The sequence below is a fragment of the Leptinotarsa decemlineata genome, unplaced genomic scaffold (assembly GCF_025532065.1).
Source record: "Leptinotarsa decemlineata unplaced genomic scaffold, Ldec_3_MD MMD2_tig00000008_RagTag_RagTag, whole genome shotgun sequence".
In the NCBI taxonomy this organism is placed as follows: domain Eukaryota; kingdom Metazoa; phylum Arthropoda; class Insecta; order Coleoptera; family Chrysomelidae; genus Leptinotarsa; species Leptinotarsa decemlineata.
Genome location: NW_027412537.1, coordinates 1,697,185 through 1,724,769, shown reverse-complemented (window position 1 = coordinate 1,724,769; position 27,585 = coordinate 1,697,185). Strand labels below are relative to the sequence as shown.

Genomic DNA, 27,585 nt, shown 5'->3' with positions numbered 1-27,585 from the left:
GGTTATACAGGATTTGTAAGTTCAACCTCATTAGTTTGAATGAAATTCCCTCTATTTCATCACAGATTCATATTCTAGATCTGTTTCATATAAGCTACGTGTTACCTGTCTTACATATGCTGGATATTCTCAGTAATGTGATCTCCAGCACAATATGTGCTGGATATTAGTTACCCCCCAAATATATCACTTATCAGTGTTCAGGCAAAGTCAGTTACTCATCACTTGAACCAAAGGGAAGTTTTTCAGCTTCACTGTGACATTTAACCAACAGTCCATCGTTTAGTCCTCTCAACAAAAATAACCTAGAAATTTCTCTGCATCTTGCTGTCTACATTTATTCAGTTCGTCCACGTCTTATGTAACATTTTATAAATTCACGTTGGACCGAATGGAATGCCTGTGTTGATGAAAACAGCTTGATATTTTAAAATCGGCGAAATTTGATTTTTTTATAGGAAGCCCAATTCTTTTTTATGTTTTCGTGATCATAATTAAAAATATTGATAAACCAACGTTTCATATACTTACATTGCACAGTTTCCGTTTAGATAAATTTTTTTACCGAGTATTTCAACTTATATTCAATAGGAGTTGAGTCTTTTTATAATATTCAGTGATTTTAATCTTCAAGTTGTAGAGAAAAAATCGAGTGAACATAGTAAACAGATTTTATAATATGTGATCGAATCGGTCGATACTTGATGAAAATCCACAACGTATTCGAAAAACACTTTATTGTGAGATTTCACTAAACAGTGTCTTCACTAAAGACACGCCTGAAGTTTCTAGCGACACGTGTTTCGCTATACAATAGATTTTTTGAGCGTGTCTTTACTAAAGACACGCCTTGATTTTTTTAAGTTCAGAGGAAATAATGTAAGAATCACGAAAATAATATAATCAGCCGATTTTCATAAGCCGAAGTAATCAAAATCGTTCATCACGATTAGAGCTTGCAACTAAGGTAATGCATACTTTACATTATTTCCTCTGAAATAAAAAAATCAAACACGCTCGAGAATGTTGAGACGTTTATTTTGCATCTATGCGACCCCTCTACTCCCTTACGTCACGCTCAAATCGTCAGATTTTGATAAATGCATTCTTTCTGCCTAGAAATTAAGCCACCATACCTTAATCTGACGCACTTGAATATTTCTGATGAGCGATTTTTTTTATAAATCTGAGGAACTGCCCTACTTGCCCGACTCTATATTGAAGACTCATATTTGGTGGAGGGTTTCAACAGGATGCAAGGTATCCTCCCTATGTTCATTTGTCGTGCTCAAGTAACTCACAAAATCCCTCCCAAAATCCCCTTTTGGACTTCCCTGGTATAATGCATATCATTCCGTTCAAGAAAGCATTGCAAAACTGATAACATGTTTTCGTAATCAAAAGTTGTAAGATTTTTAAATTGTTTTCATGAAATTCTGAAGGTAGGTAACACGTTCCTTAGACAATGCTAACATATTCAATTTGATAAGTATCAATAAATCGTATCGCCAAATAGCTTTCCAATTATGACATTATACGTGACCCTTTTTTTGAATATTAAAATGGGCATAGGAAGCTATCCTTCAAAGAAAGACATATATGCCATCGCCGACTTTTCTGTGGACATACCTATAATAGAAGAACTAGGCGGCGTAATTTTGTCGAATTTCAACCAATTCAGACGAAACATTTGTGAATTGTACACATAAAACTTTCTCTTGAATAACTCTGTATTTATGAAAACCATTCGGTAGTTTTTGAGTTCATCGCATTAAGACAGACGCGGCAGGAAATTGGTTTCATAAGTAGGTTATATAGGTTAAAATTGATTTTTCAGTCAACCAGTTGCCTTTCACTCTAAAGTTGAAACTTGCTTGATTCCTATTGCCAGGGTTAGGTCACCAAGACCACTAACCAACTGGTGATCATCCGATCAAAAGTAATCAATTATTTTAGAATAATATAATGAATGGGTGTATAGCCATATATTAACAACAAATCTTTGGTTTCATTTACATTTTTGAATCACATTCATGTCATAAAATATTGTCACTGTCAGCCCAATGTACTCTCCTGTTCTCCAAGTTGCTGAAGCCTATTCCAAAATTTTTATGAAGTTCTTCTAGAGACTGTCGTGTGCACTCATGTTGATAATATCTTTTGTATCTCTTCACAAGTACTATACAACCGATTATGAAGAAAACTTGAATCAGCAGCCAAAGTATTATCAAGCCAATAACTAAAGAATAATCCATGCACACTTCATTGTTGATATAATCTGAAAATATGCAAATTCTTGAAAATCTGGTATAACATTCGGCAAAACATTACATTTACAATTCTTAAAAAATTAGAAATTCACAATAAATAAAACCTTATAGATCAATTAAAGAACAACTTTCAGCCTATATAGTTCCCCGGCTTCTAGATATATTGTTACAAAAAATGTTTTTTAGAATGTTATCAAAAATATCAAATTTCGATCTGCAAATAAGTTTTATTTAGGTAAGTATATATGACTGATTGAAGTCGTTATTGGCAAAATTTGCTTTAAGAATTGCAACTATTCACCATATCCAGCTACTAAAATCCTGCTGTTTTCTCCAACAACTAGCTTTTCAGAGCTATACTTTGAGTCTTTTACAAGCATAATGTATTCCAACGGCATTTCATACATTACACTAGACCGCTCTTGAAATTCTGCTCGATTCAATTTAACTACTGATGTGCCATTAATTGTATGAATTTCCGTAGACACTACTTCTCGTTTCTTTCGACCGTACGATACCACATTATTTCCACATTGGATCTGAAAAAATAAACAAAAACAAATCTTGGCTTTTTCCGTTAGGCCCGTTTCACAAAGGATTGATGATTCGCATTTCTTTACGGCAGACTAATGATACGGGAACATGTGAACTCGTACAAAATTTGCGCTTTGTTATCATAATCTTATTTCAGATCAATCATTCGCGCCAAAAGTTATTCCCCTTCATTGTTCGATCAAAATATGTGAGGAAGATACAGTGAATAACTTTTGGCGGGAATGACTCAATCCTGAATAAGATGAATGTGGACAAAACGTACATACAATCAGAACAATAGCTAGGACTGATCGCCAGAACTTATCATCGGACCTTTATGAAGGAGGCCTTGAGTTTTACGACCAGAATGATAATTTCATGTTTCAATGCTACAAATTTGCTTACAGGTGGACATTCGACAGCGCAGAATTGTATGATCACGCTGAACCTAACAACTGGGGAGTTTGCAAATTTGAACGCTTGAAAGTTTGCTACCAACTCCTTAGATGTGTTTGTTACGATTTTGTCTAATCCAGGAAAAATATTCAAACTGGTGGGACATCCGTAGTCATCAAGTAGGAAAATCGATTGGTCATTTTTTTCAGTCATGGCTATGAGGTGGCTAGCCCAAAGGTCGAGATCTACGAAATAAATAAATTAGAGTGTTTATTTAAGTCGATACTTGATTTTGCTTTGGATTAATTAAATCAGACCAGTCATCAATATAAAGATCATTCATTTTCTGTTGAAATAGACATTTTTTCGAAATTTTCTGACAAGGCAATTTCTGACTGAGCCGAGCGGATGCTGAGGGAAGTAAGGTCAGTTCTCGTAGCTCTGTAGTTATTTACGTATGGAGTAACTGAATTTATTTAAATTATGCGACGGGGAGTTACGAAATCCAGCGATATTTATGTGGAAGGTATTAAGCGGTAATGTGACAAGTACTGACTTGTTAGACTAGTCGGAAATAAATTTTCATGTAACCTAACAATATTGGTTGTGAATATAATTCTTTATGTGATTTCATGAATTCATTTCTTTTTTAGCTAATCATATTTTTATATTTCAATAATTGAATATTATATTTATCTAAGCTACTTACGTAGGGAATGTTATCAACACCCAATGTATATGCCAAAACTTCGCATAACAAAGTTAAAATTTTTAAAATAAGCCAAAATCGAAAATCCAACTCTCAGTCACTTTAATAGCTGTTTAAATGTTAAACTGCCGTATTAACCTGTCGCTCTCTAGCGCCCTCTGACGACTTCGCCGATGTCGAGGCCCACATTGATGTGCCTTGAAATTTATTGTTCCGTAGTCACAAAAAGATTATATTATCGTGGCTAGGTGGCGAGATTGTGAACAAAGTTGAATTTATTTTGAGGAATGCGCAGTTCCTATTAATTCTTTATTTTCTTCGAGTTGACCAAATTAACCAAAATTCGCTACAGATTCTTAGCTGAATAATTTATTTTTTTTCTATTTGAAAATGCAGTATATTATCAAAATGGGATTTTCTCAATGAGTTTTTGGTTCGTGAATACATACTATCTGGTGATTCCAGTTCAATGCGAAGCTGTAGTTCTTGTCCTATATGGGAGTCACTCACGTCTCCTCCGGTACTTCGGTCTAGTATCTTCATCTGGATGTCTGGGGAGGTCGTTGTATTGAAAAAGGGGTTGATAAGAGAACTACCATTATTTGGAAGAATCCTGTAAAAACAAAATAGTTGAATTCAAGTTTGAATTTGTATCGTATTTTCAACTCGAATAAAAAATTTTCTTCTGTTGCTCTGGAACTGCCTTTCTTCGATCCCTTCTAAATTATTCTTGTTTCTGTCATATTTTCCTGGACATGGCCCAAAACACATCATTCGTGATTCATCTAATTGGCTTGTGATGAAATCTGTAGAGAATGTTGATGCTTGGCTATACAAAGCAGCTACTTTGCAAGTCTCGGTTTTGAGTAATTTAGATGATAGGATCATGATCCACAAGATCCTATTCATGAAAAACCAAACTACCTATCTTTCTAGCCACAGGATACCTCCTTCAACAAGAATTGTGAATATTCATTGAATATTTGATACATAGTGTTTTACCTGAGCATATCAAAAACTCTTACATGTTTGTCTTCAGAAACTTCTTGAAAGAATTCTTACATAAACACAGTTTCTACTCTGTGGACGAATACTAAAATTCCGCTCGAACTCACCATTTTAGGTGATAAGGGAACATGTTGGGCGTAAGTGCACATGTATTTTATGTAAAGTATTGAATAAACTAGTAACTAGTATATAGTATAGTATACCTACTCAATTCTATCATTCTCTTTGTGGTTTGAGCCCTCTTTCTATCCAATAGATGGCGTTTCCGTAAAAAATGACCATGCATACATATAATTTTGATTATCCTCATATTTGAAAAAGATATGACTAACTATTTTTGTCCTTTTCTTGCTTTGTATGTAGTTATTGGGCTTTGTTATACAGGGTGTAACTGAATAAGTGTAAAACATTTAAGGAGGTGATTCCTCATCGACAAAAAGATAGGATATTTCATATAAAGAAATTTCATTGGAGCATCCCTTGTTAAGATACGGCCCTTAAAGGGGGTACATAAAATTTGTATTACAATTTTTTTCACAAGCACTAAAAAAGTTGCAATATTGAAATCAACCTGACGTTTTGTACTATCAAAAAGACACTTAGCCAGTAATTTATTTGGTTTACCCCTAAAATTTATTTCCAATGTAACTTTTTGTCTTATTATTTGTTTGCCATCTAAAAATTTATTTCCGATAGCCTGTTTCATTCTAAACAAAAAATGTCCAAAATAAACCAGTTCGCAGCAAAAAATTATTTTACTAACAACTACAGAGATACATCGTCATAAATGCGAAAATACGAAACTAATCTAATCTCTAGTAGGTCGCTATTAGCGATAGTGACAATTAAATTGGTATGACGCTGTCAGTTTGTGAATTTTCGAAATTGAATTAATACTAATTGTGTGTTGTTGTTCTGTTCTTAATTTTTTACTTTAATAATTCACTTGTTATTAAAATGGCATACACAAATGAGGAAATGGCTGATATGCATTACGTTTACGGTCTGTCGCAGGGAAATGGGTTAGAAGCTTCTAGAAGATATGCTGAAATGTATCCTCAATGGCAGCATCTTTCACATATAATATTTGCTCGACTTCATCAACGATTACGAGAATATGGTTCATTCGACAAAAGAACGATAGAATTCCCAGACGAATGCAGTTTTTCTCGGGATAAGATTATTAATTTTCACAATTACCACATATGAGCTGAAAACCCTCACGCTAACCAACCAAACTACCTCAAAGTAACCATCAATAACAGTTTTCTCTTAACGTGTGGCTCGGAGTTATTGGGGATGATTCAATTGGTCCTCATTTTCTACCTCCTCGATTAATGGTGAGGCATACGTTCAATTTTTAAGAGAAGTGCATCCAGTACTGCTGGAGGAAGTTCCTTTGGGCGTCAGAAGGGATATGTTTTTTATGCATGATGGGGCTCCCGCCCATTTTAGTCAAGTATCACGTCAGCATTTAACTGAAACATATGCAAATCAGTGGATAGGCCGAGGTGGACCACAGAACTGGCACGCTCGATCCCGGGATCTCAATCCTCTCGATTTCTCTATTTGGGACCATTTACAGCATTTGGTTTATCGCACTCCTGTTCGCGATGTAGAGATAACTTAAGAAACCGCATCATCGATGCGTGCAGGGTAATCAGAGAGACTCCAGGAATATTTGAGCGAATACGTGGCTCAATGCGTCGTCTAGACGCATGCGTAATGTCTGCAGGTAGACATATTGAACATTTACTATGATTTCTACATGTTGTGTGTTTTGTTATTAATAAATTAGTTTTGTTTATTACCCTTTAATCGTTTAATGCAGGTACTAACTACAAAATAACAATAAATCCAGTTCGCATTTATGACGATGTATCTCTGTAGTTGTTCGTAAAATAATTTTTTGCTGCGAACTGGTTTATTTTGGGCAAAAAAACCCTGAAACAGGCTATCGGAAATAAATTTTAAAATGCTAAACAAATAATAAGACAAAAAGTTACATTGGAAATAAATTTTAGGGGTTGCGTTTTCCACCCCTTACAACCATGTGGTAAACCAAATAAATTACTGACTAAGTGTCTTTTTGGTAGTACAAAACGTCAGGTTAATTTCAATATTGTAACTTTTTCAGTGCTTGTGAAAAAAATTGTTATACAAATTTTATATACTCCTTTTAAGGGGCTGAACAAGGGATGCTCCAATGAAGTTTATATGAAAGTTCTATAGTTTTTCCGATGAGGAATCACCTCCTCAAATGTTTTACACTTATTCAGTTACACCCTGTATAGTCCATTTATATTCAGGTGTCCTCTAAATAGAATATATTCAATGAAAGTATCCTTTTTTTAAGGACAAAGCACAAGCACTACAGGAAACTCCTTAAGGCGCTTTAAAAGCGGTGCCTGTGCGAAAGTAGCGATTCACGATGGATTCGAATCGCTGGAGATTAAATTAATTTGGAAAAACGTTCTCAGTTTTTTTCTACATAAACGCAGTTCTCCAAATGGAAGAGTTTTCAAATAGTGAAGTTTGAGGTGTACTGAGTTGAACCTCAAAACGTTGAGCAGCCATAGTCCGTTTTGTATTTCTGATATGTACCGTTCTTGGTGGAATCAAATGTGCCAAGTCACTTGAACACCTCCCGTGAAAGTATCTATAAAAGAGAAACAAATCCCAACCTTCCTTTGATGTTTCAGACTATCAAGGTTGCAAGTGATGTTCGTGTCCCCAATCAGGCGGATAGCTCTTTATTTCTGGATGGAATTCAGGAGCTTCAAGTAATGTGATTATATCAAGCCGACTTCAGCTTTGTTCAAGCAGTTCTTCTGTTCTTTTCTTAAATAAGGTACCTACATGAACATTTTATACTATGTGTTTCCACTTATATTTTTCCAGAATTCCTTATTTCTTATTGACATATTTTCTGATCTAGTCCCGCACTAATGACCAGACCAGAAAGGAACCACTGTACATGTGTGAAATGGCAGACCATGAAATTGCTGAATTCCACTCAAAAAACTTCTTTGCTAGTGATAATGAGTTTCCTCGGTTGAAAGTGCTCACTGTTGACGTGAATCATCTGTGGTTCATTCGAAATACTCCACGAGAGTATAACTTGAATATACTGAATTTATAATATAAAATATCCAGAGAAGACATATATTCGATTCAATAGAGCTGGAAACTGGAAAATAAAACAAGCGAAAGATTTTATACAACTTGTTTTTCACAATTCTTGTCATACCAATTTGATATGATATGATAGAAATGAATATATCATTTGGGTTCGAATAAATATATTACCATTATAGGTAATGCTACAGAGGGTTGAAAAAAATGAATATTAATGGCTGAATTTGTTTATCATCTATAGTGAACACATTAGGTATTTTCACAAACTGAATTGTAAAATAAAGAAGTATTTTCATGAGTCATTAAAATTGTTTTGAGTGTTCGAAATGATTTGAGGGAATCACAACATATTACACATTATTGAACAACAAAAAACCATTAGATGTTCAAGAAGTGAGGTTAGCGAGGAGGTGTATCTCGAGCTGAATAACCCTCATTAGGGGCTGCAGTCATTTACTCAAGCTGTAAAATCAGTAGCATTTATTCAGTGGTGGCGCAAGAGCTAAATTTGAAATATATTTAGAGTCTCGTGATCCAAAAAATACTCACGGTGAGATTTTCACTCCTGTTCCAATCACCAATTTGGTATCGTTTCCAAAAATGCACCCGACTCTGATTATTCTGTCACTTTGAGTCTGAACGATTTGGTTGTATTGTATTAGTAAGATGCCTGTGAGTAATGTTCTGAAAAATCCCAATGTTCAAATAATTGTCTAAAATTAGGATTTCAAAAAACTGATTCGAAAAATTTGATTTGCACCCAGAAGCCAACCGAAAAAGTACTTTCGAAAAACATGCATTTTTATTCCGTACAGTTATCCACTTTTTTAGTGTTCTGACTATAATTTATAGCTACCAACGTATTCAAAAAACACTTCATTGTGAGATTTTCACTAAACGATTTTACAAAAACGCAACACGTGTTTCACCATACAATAGCTTCTTCGTGCGTGTAAAGACACGCCTGAAGTGTTTTTTGAATGCGTTAGTTATAGATTTTCATCAAATATCGGCCAATTTAATCATATATTATAGCTACCTATTAAACGGCCCTTCAGCTTTGATGATTCCACATTTTCCAGATACCAAAGGAATGTTAAGGGACACTATTTCATATTTCCCTTTACCATTCGAAAAACACGGCGGACTTTCTGAATATCCTTGTATATACATTTTACCAATGAAGTCTGTTTCTGGATCATAACGTATTGACATGTACGTTTCACTGCATGAAACGCTTACTGAAAAAAAATGATAGTGTTGATGTATTAATGAAAACACATAATTATACAATCATTATAATAATATTTATTTTTGTATACATTGATAAAGAGTTACATGTAGTGCTGAAAAAAAAATGATAGTATAATCTTAAAAGCCATATACATCCATAACCTGTTTATGAAAAAAAAATATAAATTCAATGTATGAATGTTTGCTAGGAATCACACGTTGAAAGGTGGGTCCTCGTTAATCCTTTACTCGCACAAGTTTCGCTTTTGAGGGTTGTCGTTCGTAGGGGGAAGAGCTGGTTGACGAAAAAAAATCTTTCAACTGTAGAACCCATCTAAGTAAATACCTAGAACCTAGATATTTTATTGACCAGCTTTCAGATATTTGATAACTGTTTCCTATACTTGAATGTTTATAATGGGTAATGTATTAAAATATGATATGAATGGCAACTAAATGTGTTTTTTTTGAAATTCATAGTGAATATTGTGACAAACACACTTTTCAATTTCAATGGAATCCTTTTTTGCATACGTTTTTAATTGACTTCATGAAGATTCGGTATACAGGATTGTTGTATTACCAGCAAAGTTCAAAATTGTTCCTTTTGTTGATATCTGCAGTGGATCATTTGAATATATTGTGAAAAAAATTGGTTCTAGAATTTTTCAGGAGAATGAAAAGTGGATTAAACTAAAACACATATCAGTAATACAAGACTGTACCATGACTCGAATCTTTCGTGATTTTCTGAGTTTGAAAGACAGTTCAATAAAAGAAAATCAGCCGTAATAATCAGTCAAAGAAGATGATGAAATACTTACCGTTCAAACAGCTTGCTTTTTCATAGTAAACCGAATTTTTCTGGTCTCTCAAAAGAATTGGTCCAAAAATTTTACTATCTTCGCTGTGCAGGTAACATAAATTATTATTTATAAAACTGAATCCTCGGCAGTTGAAAGTTTTGAAAGTTTCACATATGTTCTGGCACTCTTCTTTCGTTTTTTGCTGATATGCTATGTCACTATGAGCTAAAGTTATGTTAGCGTATTCTTCATAGGCACAAAAATCACCATCTGGAAGAAAGTGAATGAATAGGAACGTGTTAGGAACCACACGTTAAAAGGTTAGACCTCGTTGTCCTTAGCTCGTACAAGTTTCTCAACTACTGAGAGTTGTCGTTCGTATGGGGGCGACAACTGATTAACGAAAAAACATATTTTTTTTAAACAGTCCTTAATAGAATTCTGTTATAACTCCCTCCAAAAAGTTATGATTTCGAGAATTTTTAAAATTTCTGTGTTGTACAATTGGATACCGATGATAAGAATTCATAAGAATTAAAATTAAAAATTATCACGGTATCGTCTGGAATTGAATAACACTTATTTAAAAAATTGTTTGGATCAGACAAAATTGATGAATGAGTTTATGTTTAATCATGTATCTTGAAATTTGCTTTCTCAAATGTACCGATTTTTTCAATTAACAGGTTCTTTATCTGCTAGAATCGCACGCGAAAACGTGAAACCTCGTTAACACTTAGCTCGAAGAAGTTTCATCGTTCGTATGGGGACGTCAGTCGAAAAAACTAAACTATTTTGTTTTCTGTTTGGAAAGATGGATAATACTCACTGATATTTTGACGATCTTGACTCACACACTGGTTTTCAAAGTATTCATCATCATATCCAGATACCCTGTAGGAACTTGGCAGTTGATGACGATCCATATTACTCAGAGTACAGACTCCCTGTATATTCGCATTGTGGCTTGTTTGGGTTATTCTAAATTTAACTGATCTACATGAAAAGTCAGTTTCATTAAGGCAGTATTGTTGACAATCGGATCTTGAATATGTTCCTGGTAGCGTTTTGGCGTCGTTTCCTACCAATGTGGCTCCAGGTATCCTTTCAAAAATCCACAATTTATCACATTGTCCTAAAACAGATATAATAATAGAATTTTGCGTGAATTATTGAAAAATAAATCAATCCATCACAATCACAATCCATCTTATACATTGATCAAAAATAGTCGAAGTCAGAATATCAAACTATTCTAATAAATTGGTACAATTATTTTGAGTGATAAGCTTATTTAGCACTAACTAGCCCTGAATTGGAATTATTAGGTCCAGTGGAGTCTCAGTGGGCAACACCTTTCATAATACTGAAAGTAAAGTACGCCGCGGCCTTGTTTTTGGTAAATACTACTTTCTGTTTTCTTTCTTTCTTCTTTCGAAAAAAAAAAACTCAAACTCATTATAACATCTATGTATGGATAACATAAAATAAAAACCAAAAATGAAAAAACAACAATATCGACCTTGAAGTGATGAGCAAAATATCTACCATCTGATAAAATACACGACTGTTATCTATTTGTCACTGATTGTCTGACACGTTAGAAAATACCTAGAATCTTCCTTATGACATTGCAATTGTTTATTTCTCTTTTCCTCAAGTCAGAATTTTTATGAACAAGAGCCTTCAGATGAACCCATAAATAGACATCTGGAAGATTCATATCAGGACTGCGAGCTGACCAATTTTGAGGTCCTTCACGTCCAACCCAACGATTAGAATACGTGATGTCGAAATGCTGACGCCCAAGAACACTGAAATGGGCTGGAGTTTCTTCCCGTCTTGTAAACAGTCCTTGTGGAATCCATCTATTGATCTTGCTGGTGGAAAAACCGACCGATTTTTATGAAGTCATCAATAATTCCTACCCATCTGTAGCTGAAAATGATTTTTGTTGGCCAAAAATGGTCGTTGGGAAAGTTTATAATAATACCATCTCGTGAAAAATTTGCCACATCCGTTAATAACATTTTTGTTCATTGTATAAATCAACCACCGACAAAACATTGAATTGGGGTGAAAATATCAAGTCAGTGGAGCTTGGATCCACTGCGATGTGGTCCAGGTATAGTACCTAGATGTTTTTTTAGAACTTCAGTAATGACAGTAATTTCTACCGGAATCCCACGAAGTAGTATGAGTAACTCAAAATGAAATTTTTCAAGATTTCTCGAATGAAAATGAAATTATCGGTATTATGAAATGTTCTCACTATCAAGTATGTTCTTCAACCCCTTGTTAGTTTGACGTCGGTCGGTTGCCAGGCGGTTCGACGTGGTGGCTTTCTACTTCTCCATATTTATAAAAAAAATGTGGGAATCTTCCAAAGAAATTTCAAAAAATTAACTCCACACAAAGACGTCCAGATCATGCAAAGAAGTAACTTTCAGACACAAACTGGATGGAAAACCACTCTTGAAACAACTACTTTCATGTATACATTGAATTACACAAAAGAAAAATACTTTCGAAACAAAACCCTGAATTATACAAAAAAACTTTCTTCTATTCAGTTTATACTCCAAACATTCGTTATAGAATTGAATCAGATATTATTCACAGGATTGCTACACGATATAGTAACTGAAAGAGGTAAAATTTACTTACATGGAACCCTGCAATCCTCAATGGTGTACATCCGATGTTTCGGAATAAAATACTTAGGAAGATTCTCACACGGAAAAGTAGAAAGCCAGAACCTTCCTTTCCCAAAAATTAGTCTCTCTTAAAAATATACCCCTTTCAACTCAAACAAGATTCCTATGCTGGCATTTAATCAAATAAACAAATGAATGTCATTACGTACTGTCATAGATGACATGAATGACACATTCAAGATATAAAGATGTAATTTTATTAATGAATTGGGTGCTTCATCTCATAATGTTATCCAGATTGGTGCTGGAGAGGCAATAACTGATCTCCCCTAAAAATATACCCTTTACAATTCAAATAAGACTCCTATAGCTGGGATTGTAACATGAGTAGCTTTGTCTTATCCGTGACATAAAGTCTGACATATCTGTTGATAATATCCAAATAGGTGCTGAAGAGGCAATAAGACAAGTGTCTTATTCCGAGACATCGGATATTCCAGACAATTGAAGATGACAGTGTTCAATGTGAGTTGAATTTTACCTCTTTCAGTTATTTTGTTGTGTAGCAATCCTAACAATGGTACCTGATTCAATTCTATAACGAATGTTTAGAAAACAAACTGAATTGTAATTCAATGTTTATATCCCTTGGGTTGAGCTACCTATCGGGCGCGTCCTCAGGTGGCGGAAAGGGAAACGGCCAGGGGACTGAAGGCCTGACCGAGAAACCAATGTGGCCTTACGGACGGGGTCACCGGACTCCTGGTCAGTGGCAGAAATAAGAAATAACCAACAAAAACAAAAACCAATCCCGAGGCTGGACAGAAGTGCTCACCTCAATCTAAGGCGGTGGCTGGAGATGAACTGAAATGTCCACTCCAATCTACCTCTTGGAATGAGGCTGGACATAGCAGATCACCTCGTGATGTAATACAAAGGCCAATGCGTAAGCGCATTTGCGGCGCCGAGGCCAAAAGGAGAAAGAGAGCGGAAGTGGCAGCTCCCTCATTTGTGCATCTCCACGGAGGGAACCCCGAGAAGGTTGAATAAGCCGCGCAACGATAGTAATGTCGCTGCACCTTTCAAAACCTTCGCGGAGGCCACCGTGAGACACCTCAAGGTTGCCAAAGAGAGTATGTGTTCGGCGAGTCTTGGCCTACACCTGCCAATATAAAGGAGATGTCTCCTAGTGACCTGTTCACCTTCCTGGAAAAGAAAGGAAGGACGATGCCCTAGGTGGACATTTCCTCGGGAGGATGCACAATGGGTCACATGTGGCCTAAGTACTGTTAGTCTACACTCACCCTCCCTACTCTACAGATACCAGATTCAATGCTTATATGCAAGTAGTTATTTGGGGAGGGCTTTTTCTTTCAATCTGTGTCTGAAAGATACTTCTTTGCACCATCTACACATCTTTGTATGAGTTACTTTTTTGAAATTGATTGATTTCTTTCTTTCTTTGGAACATTCCGAAATTTTTTATATAGAAATGTAGAATTAGAAAGCCAAAAGATTTGTTTCTCGAAAAACCATATCTCCTGAATGTATACTCCTTTGAATTTGAATCTATGTTTTTATATTATCACAATATACGTAGAAATTTAAAATGAAGGACATTTTCATCACTCACTACCTCCTGAGAACATGTTACGGTTTTGTGAAGTGCTTAGTAAAAATATCACAATGAAGTGTTACAAAAACCATTATTCAACGAACTTACCAGTCGAATAGCAGCTCTTAATAAACCAGGCTGCATTCTCGTCTATAATATAATCAGATTCATCCTCCTCACTAAAATCTCGATCGAACCAATTACATTGCGAAGGGTGTAACACGAAACTCCTACATCTATCATTAGATTGGCACTTTGTCAAACAATCAAGAGTAATGGGTCTGGGAGGAACGTTTTCTTCAAGTTTGTAAAGCAACTGAGGGTTGATAGAGCTCGACGGGCGTAAGCCCAACACTTTTTCAAACTTTACATCCGAAGTGGGACAGTTGAAAACGTTAGCACCTGAAAATTTCAGTACAAATGTAGTCAGAAACTTATATTTATACAGCGCCTTTCATTAATCGCTTTCTATTTGTGAATTTAAATAAAACAAAGTGTGTGAAATATATCATCAAAATTTATCATTCGTTTGAAAGACCTATTGATGGCATTATGTGTGTAATATAACATCGTTCAATATTTCAAGCGGAAATTTACTATTGAATTGTGTGCCGAGAGGTTGGAAGAATCCAACCTCATAAGTCAATAAAAATATTCTCGGACAGTCAAGCAGCGTTGGAAGCTCTTGGCCCCTACCGAGCAACGTCTTAATTGGTAGCAAATTGCCAAAAACGACTCTCCTCAATAGGAATACTTAACAGATTGTCTCTGGACTGGATTCGACCAGCCGAACTCTTAATATCTGACCTGAAAGACCACTCATCATACAAACCAATCGGCTTTGTTAAGAAGCTGGGTTTATTTGGTCGAGTGTGAATAGGTGTGAGCCACAATAAACCCTTGTGTGTTGCGGTGGAGGGTCGACTAGACCCACTCACTTTGGACCTAACCTAACCTAAAATCGTTCAAATGGTCGCCACGGCTTCTTTGAGTGGAGCTCATACGAAACGTCCAATTTTTCATGACTCTGGGGGATGGAAGGGGTATGTTGGCTTTGAGGACTGCTGTGATTTGTAGATAATTCGCATACACCTGCGACTTGAGAAAACACCACAACACAAAAAAAGTCTAATGGGGTCAAATTGAAGTATATCGGTGGCCATTTCACATCACCTCCACGTGAGATGACCATGACCTCAAATCATATCCAATATCTTTGGTATCCAGACCATCAAATTCAGGCCAAAAGAAGTTGGTAATCATCGACCTACAACAATGCTCGCCGTTGACAGTGATGGCCTGGCCAACGTCTTTCTCAATGAAATAAGGGCCGATGACGTCGCCAGCCCAAAATCCAGACCAAATAGTGTCTTTTTCAGGACGTATTGAACGCTCTTGGATCTCATGTGGATTGTTATCGTACCAAATTCAACAATTTTGTTTGTTGAGATGTAAAGATGTTACTACCTAGGTAGTTCGGGAGCGAGCCTACAGAGGAGATGGATGTCGAGTTTACGACTCCAACTGACCTCCCTGTAAATTCAATTCAGAAGCGAGTCTACAGAGAAGATGGATGTCGAGTTTACGACTCCAACTGACCTCCCTGTAAATTCAATTCAGGAGCGAGTCTACAGAGAAGATGAATGTCGAGTTTACGACTCCAACTGACCTCCCTGTAAATTTAGTTCAGGAGAGAGTCTACAGAGGAGATGGATGTCGAGTTTACGACTCCAACTGACCTCCCTGTAAATTTAGTTCAGGAGCGAGTCTACAGAGAAGATGGATGTAGAGTTGGACCTCACTGTAAATTTAGTTCAGGAGAGAGAGTTACGGCGTACGCAAAATCTGTCTCAGGTGGGGGAAGTAACCTCCCATGAGCAGGTTAGTAAACGTTTGCGCTCAAGTGAGGTCTCATCAAAACCAGAGGCGAAAAAAGCCCTGCATGGCTGAATCTAAGGCATCGTCAGGTGTAGCTGACGTGCAAAAACCCTCATAGGGGAAGGTTGTCGTGGGTATCAAGGTGGGAATCTTGCAACTTGACTATCTCACTACCTAATTAGCAGAGTATATACTTTGTGCCTGCCCCGCTGGGGGCCGGTTCAGGTCTTTAGAGTTCGGCAGAGCCGTACTCTTACCATCTGACCTGAAAGACCACTAACCATACAGACTAATCGGCTTCATTAAGAAGCTGGATTTGTTTGGCCGAGTGAGAATAGGTGTGAATCACAACAAACCCTTGCTGGTCGCGGTGGAGAGTCGAATAGACCCACTCACTTTGGACCTAACCTAACCTAACCTAGGCAATATATTCTAAGAGTGCAAACTCATCTTGAGGGTTAGAGAAATATCTCCACCATATTCTTTGAATGCCTAACTTTTTCCGCCACAGTTTATAACAGATACAAGGGGCTATGTGACTATAGACAAAGATCCAGAAATGGACCTCATCGCTAAAGATGATATTTCGATGAAAATTTATCCACCACATTGCGAATAGTCCTCTCGGTAGGACGATTATGGCGACGGTGAAATGAGCGAAGCGCGCGGTACGTTGCACGAACAGAACATCCATTTTGGTAAAAAAATTATTATTTGCACGTGTTGATTAATGCTATACCCATTCATGGTGATTTGGCAAATCAGACTGAATAAATGAAAACTAATGTGACAGATGTAGCTTCAATAAGATGGCCGTTATCAATTCGAAAACTCGGTTCGGAAGTCCCTGTTGGGAGACCCTTAGAACAGTGTTGGTGTTTCAAAACCAACAAGTTATTAAATATCCCCTAAATTCGAAATTTTATAAACTGTTTCATGAATATCAAAAGATAGAAATAAATATTTCTTCAATAGAAAAAATTGCCTTACAAAGACAGATTGTCATGTGAGGCCACGGCTCACAGGAGACAAACAACCAATGGACAACCAAAATTATGTCCAGCAGAATATAACAAACATGCAATAAAGGACCAATACAAACTAGTACAGGAAACAAGATTGTTGGAATGGATGTCATCAAAAAAATAATTAAAAATCGCCATATGCTCATGAGGGTGAAGTGTTTTCCAGAGACTGAAATGTATGTCAGATTGCTCTCATGTAGCAAAAAATATGAATTGTCGTGAGAAAAATATCTGGTGGGTTGCAGATTCGAACTCGTTACTTTTCGGTCGAAAGTTGGTGGCTCAGATTGAATATTACCTAAATTATTATTTTCAACGGATGTTAATTCCTCTATTCAAGGAATACGTTTTTTATTTACTGGAAAGATAATGTTTTTTTTCTCAAGCTTTTCTCAAGCAACTAATTGATTATACTGAAGGATTTCAGTCTGACAAAATCTCTAGAATGGCCATGTTGCCATGTTGCCATGTTGAATATAATCATCAATTCTCTGGAAACTAGATATTATTATAAAAATGGAAATAATATTGTTGCTGTGATCTTCAGTTTGAAAACGATCAATAGATAGAGAAGTTGGCTTTTCACATTAACAGTTCAATACTTCGAAACCATCCATAGAAAACTATGAAGCGATATTACCTGAATTACCAATACAATTAACATCAATCCGTGAAAAAGAAATCACAGCGAATTGCATGATTTATTTGCATCTTTGCACAAATTCCAACAATGAATTGATATCGTCTTCAACAGAATAACAGTACGACCAAACTGATGAAACATATATTGGTCCTAAAGAGAAGCAGCCGTTAGTTACAATCATTGCTTTCCTATCTTTAGATTAAACTATATCTGTATCTGTTATGAACTGTCGTAAAAAATTGTCATCAAACTCAGGTAGACTAATCCACCAGGAATTGGTATTGATACGATTGAAATAAAATCTTCAGCGACAGAAAATATTGTAGCTTATCTGAACCGGCTCTACTGAAAATCCAAAAGGTAGGGATGAAAAAAGACAAAGAACAAAAAACAACATTTTATTGAACAGTTATTCAACACAATATTCACTATGAACATGATAATATTTATTTCATACAACCTAATTTTTCATAAACTGGGCGTTATCGTTTGGTTTGATATTTTTATTGTTTTTCAACATACATATTCTTACTTCTTTATTTACTCAAATAACCAGTTGCCTGGTTCCGTCACTGTATACAGGGAAATAAGTAAATGTCGGATATGTTAGTAGTTGCATTGGACCAAAATCGGATGAAGTTTTGAGAAGGTTAAATTAGGTCAATTAGATATGCCAATGATGCTTTCCTTGTCATCCTCATCCTCGTACACTGATATTGCGTCATTAATTAATTTCAGAATGCAGGTAATTACTGAGGATTAGAGGTTTTAACTAAGCTATACTATAATTCCAAAAATGACTTTAATTTCAAAAATGACTGACGTTTTTGCCTTGTCTCTTGCAGTGTGGTACGGAAATTATACTAAACAAAAGAGGAAAATGACGATGAAATACATAAAATCATAACTTTGACACTAATGTTTTTTTCTTAATGCAATAATATTTCTGAGAATTTAGTGCCTACTATTATGGAATTGTACTATGAAGCAACTATTACGATGGACTAAAATATCAATCTGATTTCAACCATTTTTATTGGAAAATTTGCTGTGATAAATGCTACAATGAGTAAGAATTAATACTTCTCGATCATCTTGCCAGAAAGACTTAATGATCCTATTGAAATCAATAAATGTGTTTTGAGTAATTGTGAACAACATTTTGTACCTAGTAATGATGTATGAAATTATCATAACAGTAATTTAAAAAATAATATATATATATATATATATATATATATATATATATATATATATAAATGAAAGAGTACTCTTTAAAGTTTGTCCAAGCTTTCGGAAATTTAATAAATTGTTTCCATCATCAGGGATGCTACAATTTGAGGGTGTAAGTAATATTCATATATAATTATGGATGGTTAGACTTACAACTTTTTTGAGGATGTTTTATACGATGGTTATGTAAAATATTGGACACAACATGATGGATGAACATTGATACAATACATTTATAAAACTGGTTAAAGGATGTCTAATATTGGATAAAATATTTGTGAAAAACGTTACAGTTTAAAATTAATTTGAAGGAAGAATAATGTCACATGTCGAAATTTCACAAAACATTAATTTGGAGGGATTGACAGATAGTTGACATGACATATGTCAGTGGTTCTAGTGATAAAAGCTGTTACCAACTTTGACTTGTAAAGAATTATTTTTGGAAAAAGCTGCACAGGTAGAAATTTTTCTTCATATATATATATATATATATATATATATATATATATATATATATATATATATATATATATCTATATATATATATATATATATATATATATATATATATATATCTATTGACAAATTTCGCTTTGAGCCGGTAAGAGAAAATATTTTAGACATAAAACAAGAGCCATAGGTTCAGATGAAAATAATATAGATATGCTACTTTTTTTTACCGTCCTATAATACTACCATATCTCACTAATATAATAAATTCATGTTTGCAAAATAATATATTTCCTGAAATGTGAAAGATTTCTAAAATACTGGCTCTTCCTAAAATATCTAATCCAAATACTCTTAACGATCTGCGCCCCATAAGCCTGCTACATACTTGTTCAAAAGTATATTATATTGAGAAGTATTGAGTTTTCAAATCAAATACAATTTAAATTCCTTTAATATTTTAACAATCAACCAGTCAGGATTTCGTAAAGAATATAGCTGTACAACTGTTCTCTTGAAAATAACCGACGATATTTTCGAAGCTGCTGACAAAGGTAACACGACTGCTTTGATACTTATAGACTTCTCTAAGGCTTTTGATACCACTAGTTATCCAATTTTATTTACAATTTTGAACTTCATTGGGTTATCTGAATCTGCTATAAATTCAATTTAAAGCTATTTTAAAGATAGTTCACAGTTTGTAGAAACTTCGAAGGGAAAATCGAGCAGTGAATTTATTGAATTTGGAGTACCACAGGGATGAATACTTGGACCCTTATTATTTTGCGTATACACTTGTGATCTGGTTTCTGTTTTAAGACATTGTAATGCACATATGTATGCGGATGACACACAAATATATCTATCATTCAACCCTAGTGACGTTGCTACTGCTAATCGAAAATTGAATGAAGTTCTAGCTCGTCTTATTTCAGCATCTGAAGCTCATAACATCAAAATCAGTTCACACAAAACTAATCTGCTTGTTTTTGGTACTACTCGTAAGTTGGTGGAAAGAAATATTAATATTGTTATTGGTGATACAGTAATATGCCTCACGAACGTGGAAAAAAATTAGGTATCGAAATGGATGTAAATTTAACGTTTACAAAACATATCACAAATTGTGTTCAAAGAAGTTACATGAGTTTGAAAATACTTTACCTCATCGTCATTCATTATCAATAAGTTTAAAAATAAAATTAACAAATGCGCTTGTGTTGAGTCATTTTGCATATTGTGGTTCATGCCTGGATATGCCATATATATATATATATATATATATATATATATATATATATATATATATATATATATATATATATATATATTTATATATATATATATATATATATATATATATATATATATATATATATATATATATATATATATTTATATATATATATATTTATATATATATATATATATATATATATATATATATATATATATATATATATATATATATATATATATATATACCTGAGATTCTGAACTTGGTCTACTACTGCGTAACTTGAAAATGAACTTTTTATTTCCGGTTATTCAATTATTCAATTTTTATTTTAATTTTCACTTCTCGTAACCTACACTCAAATGAATGATTTTAAGGGAATATTATCCACAAATCCAGTGGCGTAGTCAGATTTTTATTACAAAACGCTTGCACCACAAATCTCTCACATTACCATATTTTCAGGAGTTATAACTGTAGAACGCATTGAGCTGTTGACTTCGGATTTTCACTGTACAAATTCACTGGTGTTCTACTTGGTGATGACAGTGTTGTCAGATCTCAAATATGTCTATAATCTGAATAAAAATTACAAACAAATACTTTGTTTCCAAAATTGAAGTTGTTGTAACTTCGTTGTTAACAAATATTTTTTAATGAAAATTTGACAGTTTTGATTTATAACGACTACGAATCCAGTGGTGTAGTCAAATTTGAAAACAAAAATTGCCTAATAAACTTTTGCCGTTTTTGACAAACAAAAAAAAACCATAGAGTGCCTTGGAAATGAAACTAAAATTGTGAAAGTTAGTGTCAAGATACAGTTTTTCATGCTTAATATTTCAATAAAAAAAAATTGAGATTGATTGAAAAATGCACATTCTACAGGGGTGGTTCCATTTTAAATGGGTCACACTGTATATATATGTATCTATATATATATATATATATATATATATATATATATATATATATATATATATATATATATATATATTTAGACAAAATAAGATTTCATAGTGATGTAAATACTTTAAATTTGAGGTTTGAAGGGTTACTTTCTCCTCCGCCCCATCGAATCCCTCTATATCGACGATCCTTCAGTTATATATATATATATATATATATATATATATATATATATATATATATATATATATATATATATATATATATATATATATATAGTTTGTATAATAATATTCCACAAAAATATAAAGTTAGTAAATTTCCTTATTTAAGTCCTGTTTCAAAAAATATCCTATGGCTGCTCAATCAGAATGTCATTGATTTCATAGATTTTATACTTCTGAAAAATTTTCAGTAATAACATTTCTCTCCCTCTTTCCTCTCTCTCCTTCCTCTTTTTTTTCTCTTCTTTTTTTTCTTTGTTATTTTCTCTAGTTTAGTTTTCTTTTATTCAAGCCTAGAACTAAGATCAACAGTACTCTTTCGGTACATGTTGTTTCTAGCCTCATTTGTAGTTTTTCTTAATTATTTTTATGGATTGAATAATTATTGTATTCATATGTAATGAATAACTACAAATAAATAGTATTTTTCTTATTATCATCATTCTGAGAAAACAAATATTCAAGTAATTTTCATAGAGTGAAGAATTAACGTTAAGTACCTTCTTTTTCCCCACCAACAAAAATCCTTTTCTTCATTTATTCGCGCATTGTATATCAATGTTTCAGTAATTACAGGTTGAATTCGTCGACGTAGATGAGATATAACCCGTGTAATTGTAGTGTTGAGTAAGGAATTAGTCACCATGGTTGTTGTACATATATATTTTGTTTCGTCATTCAGATAAAAAAATAATAGTATATTTATGCGATGGGTTTAAAAGCTTTGTTATCGGTGATTATGTTTATTGAAATGGAAATTAGGAAACGAATTTTTTTTCATTATTTCAATAGTACAAGTTCCATTTATCGACAAATAACCTCATTCAGAGAAATAATTCGACTGATTGTTAGGGGTGCTACATCCCTCTTTAGGGTCTCTGTTCCCAAGATGTAACTGACACTAAGTATTTCGTTGATGGTAAACGTTTGTTTCATCTCTGCTTATGGCTTTATTTTCAAGATGGAACTAATACCATTTCATGTTCGTGCTGAGACGTAGTTGCTTATTGAGGTACCTAGATATTCGATCAAATCAATCAGTACACCAGATAGCTCAAATGCTACCTCGAGGAACTCTCATCCTTACTGATGATGAGTGAATAATCCGAAATCGGTCTATAGGAGATCGCCCGTGAAATTTTAGCATTTTTGATACTAGATAACGAGAAGCCTTTGCAAATATGTGTCGAAATACAGATCGTTTTTACAAGATTGCTTGCATTTGGCGAAAGTTGCCAATTTAAGGAGACAATGAAAATCTTTTTTTATACAACAAATTGGCTCACTTCAAGGCGTTTATTCACCCTTCAAAGCTTGATACCAAACAGTTGTTGGACTACAGAAGGGAAGAACTACGGTGTCTAACAGGCCTTCTTACAAGTCACTGTCGTTTGAATCATCGTATGCAGAGACTCGGACTGTCGGAAAATAGTGTGTGTCGCCTCTGTTTGGAAAATGATGAGACAGCAGAGCACATACTTTGTGCCTGGGGACCGAATCAGGTTTTTAGAGTTCGGCAGAGTCGTACTCTTATCATTTGACCTGAAAGACCACTCACCATACAAACTTATCGTCTTCGTTAAAAAACTGGGTTTATTTGGTCGACTTTGAATATGTGTGAGCCACAATAAACCCTTGCGGGTTGCAATGGGGGTCAAATAGACCCACTCATTTTGGACCTAACCTAACCCAACCTATCATATCACAAATAGAAAAATTGCCGTTTTTGAGATATTCATAAAAACTAAAATTGTCCGATTTCTTTTGTTGGCTACCGTCCTCATTTCAAATAATATGAAAACAAGGCAGATGAGCCTTCTTTGCTCGTTCAAGTCTGTTACGATGATGTAACGTTTTTTCCATCATCAGCATTTTCTCAATACGAATATCTAGTTTTTTTCATCAATGTTATTCATCGTCATAACAATCATCACAACACAAGTATTTTTCCACACTTCTTTCGGAAAAACATTATACTCAGGTCATACAATTATCCGTCAGAGATGTCTCAAAGAAAGTAAAGGACAATATTGTACATATCTGATAAGAAAATTTACTTGAAGTTCCAAAATACATATCATGAAATCATGAAACACCAACAAAAATTAATTGGCGCTCCGGGGCGACTTCATTGATTCCAGTGGCGCATTTGCTTTTTCAGCTACAGGCAAACCCGGAAAAATCTGCAGCACCACATCATCTGAAGATGTTGATCTGCCAATGTCCTCTCTCTCATAAAACAAAATGTAGGGTGTCTCCAGAGGCTCCAATAAATTCAATACATCGCTAGAACACTTAGTGACATGACTATTGTCAAACTTAAACTAGTCTGTTTCGTCTTTGGCCAAGGCGTAATAATGATTCAACGCCAGAACCACAGTGAACAATGGCTGCATGAAGATTATAATAGTGGTCAGTTAGATTGAAGTGTTCATCAATTTCGAACCTTCCTTTGGTGCTTCTGTCAGAGGTTGAGTCATCTTTGAAGATCATAAGTGCCTCAGCTATAGTTGTTTTCTTATAACAGTCAGTTAGTTTGGCGCATGTTTGGCAATACAGTCGATCATCATCTGTTGAAAGTTCCATTTTCAGATCTCGAAGACAGTCATTAACTCTAAATATCTTTTTGAAATTTGCAGCAAAACTTGCTTTAAAAACTAATTTATATGGAGAATAAAATTGGAGAATAATTCAATTATTGGTGAAAAAAGAGCTGATACCTATGCATAGAATTAAAGTTATATTATGAATGAAGATATTTTTCCAACATTGCTTTAAATATTGAATAGGTCACTTAGATTGAGAAAGTGCAGAAGGATTTTTCAGTCAAAATCATATTCTGAGAAATGGAACAGAACAGAGAAATTATGAAGACTTCCTCTTCATATTCTCTAAACTTTAAGTTTTGCCGAAGACTAAATGACTAAATAATTGATCATTTTTTCCTCTTGAGTGCAATTATATTGATGAAAAAAATGAAATATCTGAAAAGAAACAAAGCTGGGAAGGATAACGAGGTAACATTGTACTTCTGAGAGTTCTGAAATATTTTATATCAAATTTTATATACTTTCAGGCGCCCTTACTGTAATATTTCTTTCAATGTGGTTACCTATGCTCTGAATAATTCAGATTTGCCTAATCAATGGCATTGTTTTACAAAACATACATTGACATAGTGCTGATAAACTTACCGTTACTCACTTCAACTAGAAGCAAACACCAAATAATCGAAATCATTATGGTCAGCACACATTATTAGATTTGCGATTGCAGTAATTTTGCAAAAACATTACCACCGATTCCGATAGCCGAAACGCGGCATCGATTCAACATCGAAGACTGATCGAAATGAGGCGAAACCGTGCACATATTTGCCAGAACTAAAGTGAATAGGTGGTGGAGTTGCGGATGTTACGAGGTACTTCCTGAAGATGGGGAGGAATAGTTTGGGATTTTGTGAGGAGGGATCAAATGAAACAGGCAAGAAAACTTGGAGCAGAAATGTAATAGTGATAACACGTATTTTCTTAGCAGCATTATAACATGAAAGTATGAAGTTTTGGTTTACGAGCACTGTTAACACCATTTTGAATTCAAGAAGTGATATCAAAATTCATTACTATTCTGACACGAAATTGGAAGATTAGAAGAGGTGGCAATTGAAAATCCGGGCCTCACTATACTTCTATAGTATGCAATCATGGACTCTGGACTTCAACGTGAGGTCCAGAATCACGAATCAGTTATATTTGCTTTTATTCATTCAAATAACCAATGAAATGAGGAAGCATCTCAATCTAAAGATCTTCATTCTACATCACAGAACTAAGCCACATAAAATTGAATTTTCAATAGAATGGATACTCCAAATAACATAATATTAGCTATTACACCCTTTCTCGCGACATAGGAATGTCAAAGAAGATGAGAAGAATTGAATCTGAATGCAGCATCAGAATTTGCTTCAGATCTGGACGTTCCTTCTAATCATCCTGAGGAAAATCAAGCCACCAATCGTGGACGACTTTAAGTTCGAAACAAGAGAACAAAAATTACGAGTTATTCGCATTGAAAGTTACAAAGAAAGACAGAGAATCAATCTCATTCAACGGCCGAAGCTTGGCTTTGCAACGAACTGCCTTTTGGAGCCTCGTTTATCATGGAATCTTTTGTTCATCCCATAGATGACGATAAGAAGGGGATGAATCATTGTCATTTCTAACGGCTTGAAGATTTGCTTTTACTGGACACCATGTTGAGGCGCAACCCTTAAACTGGCAAAACCAGGAAGTTGTTGACCATAAAGGGGTTTCAAATTATCTGCAAGAAGAACCACTAGATCAAAGAAGCTGCGTATATATTGAGTAACGAAGCTTTCAGCCAGAACAGTGTACAAATCCGCAAGATGTGGAAATCTCTTATCAAGCAGCAAAACGGATTGTAGTTTATTGAATCGAAAAACCGTATTATCTAAAGGCAGAGAGTGAGAGGCAGTCCAAATTTGTTCTCAAGCTTCAGTAATGAGCCAGTCAACTATAGAAGACAATTGTGGATACCCGCAACTCCGTTTGGAGTTATTTTCTCCACTTCTTTTACTATAATATATTCTATACTAATATAAATAATATCTTCTATACTAATATAAATGTGGAAGTTTGGGAGGATGTATGTATGTATGTTTGTGGCTTTTTCACGCCTAAACAACTAAACGGATTCAGATGAAACTTTACATAAATACGGCTTATATATCAGAATAACATATAGGCTACAATTTCCAAAGGTTTTGTGTAATTTTTGTCATAATATAAGGATAAGTATTAAGTAAGTTGGAAAAACTCTTGCTCCTTGAGAGTTATCTTGTCGTGCGTTGCATATACCGCTGCATCTTAAACAGTTCTAAATAAAAGTTTGGGATACCATTATCTATCCTTATGTGGTAGTCACTATATGCAAAATACTGAGCCACAAATACATTAAATTGGATACTTTTTTCACAATTTACAAATTGATACAATTGTCGTTTCAAGTATTTAATATAGATGAAAGTTGTCTTTTACAGTAAGTAATTTTAACGAATCGTGTAAAAGTCATCACGATAAGATTAACTCGATACAACACAGTAAGCCATTATACATCGCGTCTACTGTAAGATGATGGGGGACGACGCGCGGGGGTAGCGTGGCGGTTGCAGTAAAAATATAAATTACTAGCTATTGCTTGGTCTCATATTAATGTACAGCCGAAGCTACTGAACCTACAATCTTGAAATATGCAGGTAGGTTCCTTCTATAGCGTAAATAAGCATCAAGAAAGGGAATCAGAAATGTTCAGCCCCAAGGAGGTAAAATAGGGTTTCAAAGATTGTATTCAATTTCGTCAGTTTTGAAGATAGAAACCTGAAGTTTCGGGAAATTCTACGCGGGCGAAGCCGCGGGCAACAACTAGTCTCTTTATATTCACATTTAACTTCAGTATTTGTTATTAATTGACATCCATTTTGGGTCACAATTATTTGTTTCCTTCACAAATTAGTGCTTTATATTTTCACGTTTCGTAATATTTGTATATTTGTTTTTGTTTTGAATACTTCATTCATTTATATTTTCTTCGA

At 34.5% G+C, this 27,585-nt stretch overlaps 1 protein-coding gene across 2 annotated transcripts; it reads right to left on the bottom strand.

The window, feature by feature from the left end:
* Nucleotides 1-1,970: 1,970 nt before the first annotated feature.
* LOC111511655 (uncharacterized) lies at nucleotides 1,971-25,347 on the bottom strand. Of its 2 annotated transcripts, XM_023167687.2 has the most exons (10): nucleotides 25,166-25,347; nucleotides 14,475-14,768; nucleotides 10,924-11,229; nucleotides 10,113-10,364; nucleotides 9,095-9,296; nucleotides 8,605-8,739; nucleotides 4,359-4,522; nucleotides 3,210-3,445; nucleotides 2,572-2,809; nucleotides 1,971-2,278 (listed from the first exon to the last, which is right to left on the bottom strand). In XM_023167687.2, exons 1-10 carry the CDS (start codon nucleotides 25,209-25,211, stop codon nucleotides 2,037-2,039), a joined length of 2,115 nt encoding a protein of 704 aa, XP_023023455.2. In that variant the 5' UTR covers nucleotides 25,212-25,347; the 3' UTR covers nucleotides 1,971-2,036. The 2 variants fall into 2 exon arrangements, with proteins under 2 accessions (XP_023023455.2, XP_074026939.1); XM_074170838.1 differs by lacking the exon at nucleotides 14,475-14,768 and having other exon boundaries at nucleotides 25,166-25,346.
* Between the last annotated feature and the right edge of the window lie 2,238 nt (nucleotides 25,348-27,585).

Bases quoted from the DNA above. Each gene is read 5' to 3' on its own strand.
- LOC111511655 (XM_023167687.2), bottom strand. From the start codon at position 25,211: ATGATTTCGATTATTTGGTGTTTGCTTCTAGTTGAAGTGAGTAACG. The intron at 14,769-25,165 runs GTAAGTTTATCA...TGAAATTTTCAG, and splicing joins TCTAGTTGAAGTGAGTAACG to GTGCTAACGTTTTCAACTGT. The intron at 2,810-3,209 runs GTAAGCAAATTT...TTATTTTTTCAG, and splicing joins GCGCTGTCGAATGTCCACCT to ATCCAATGTGGAAATAATGT.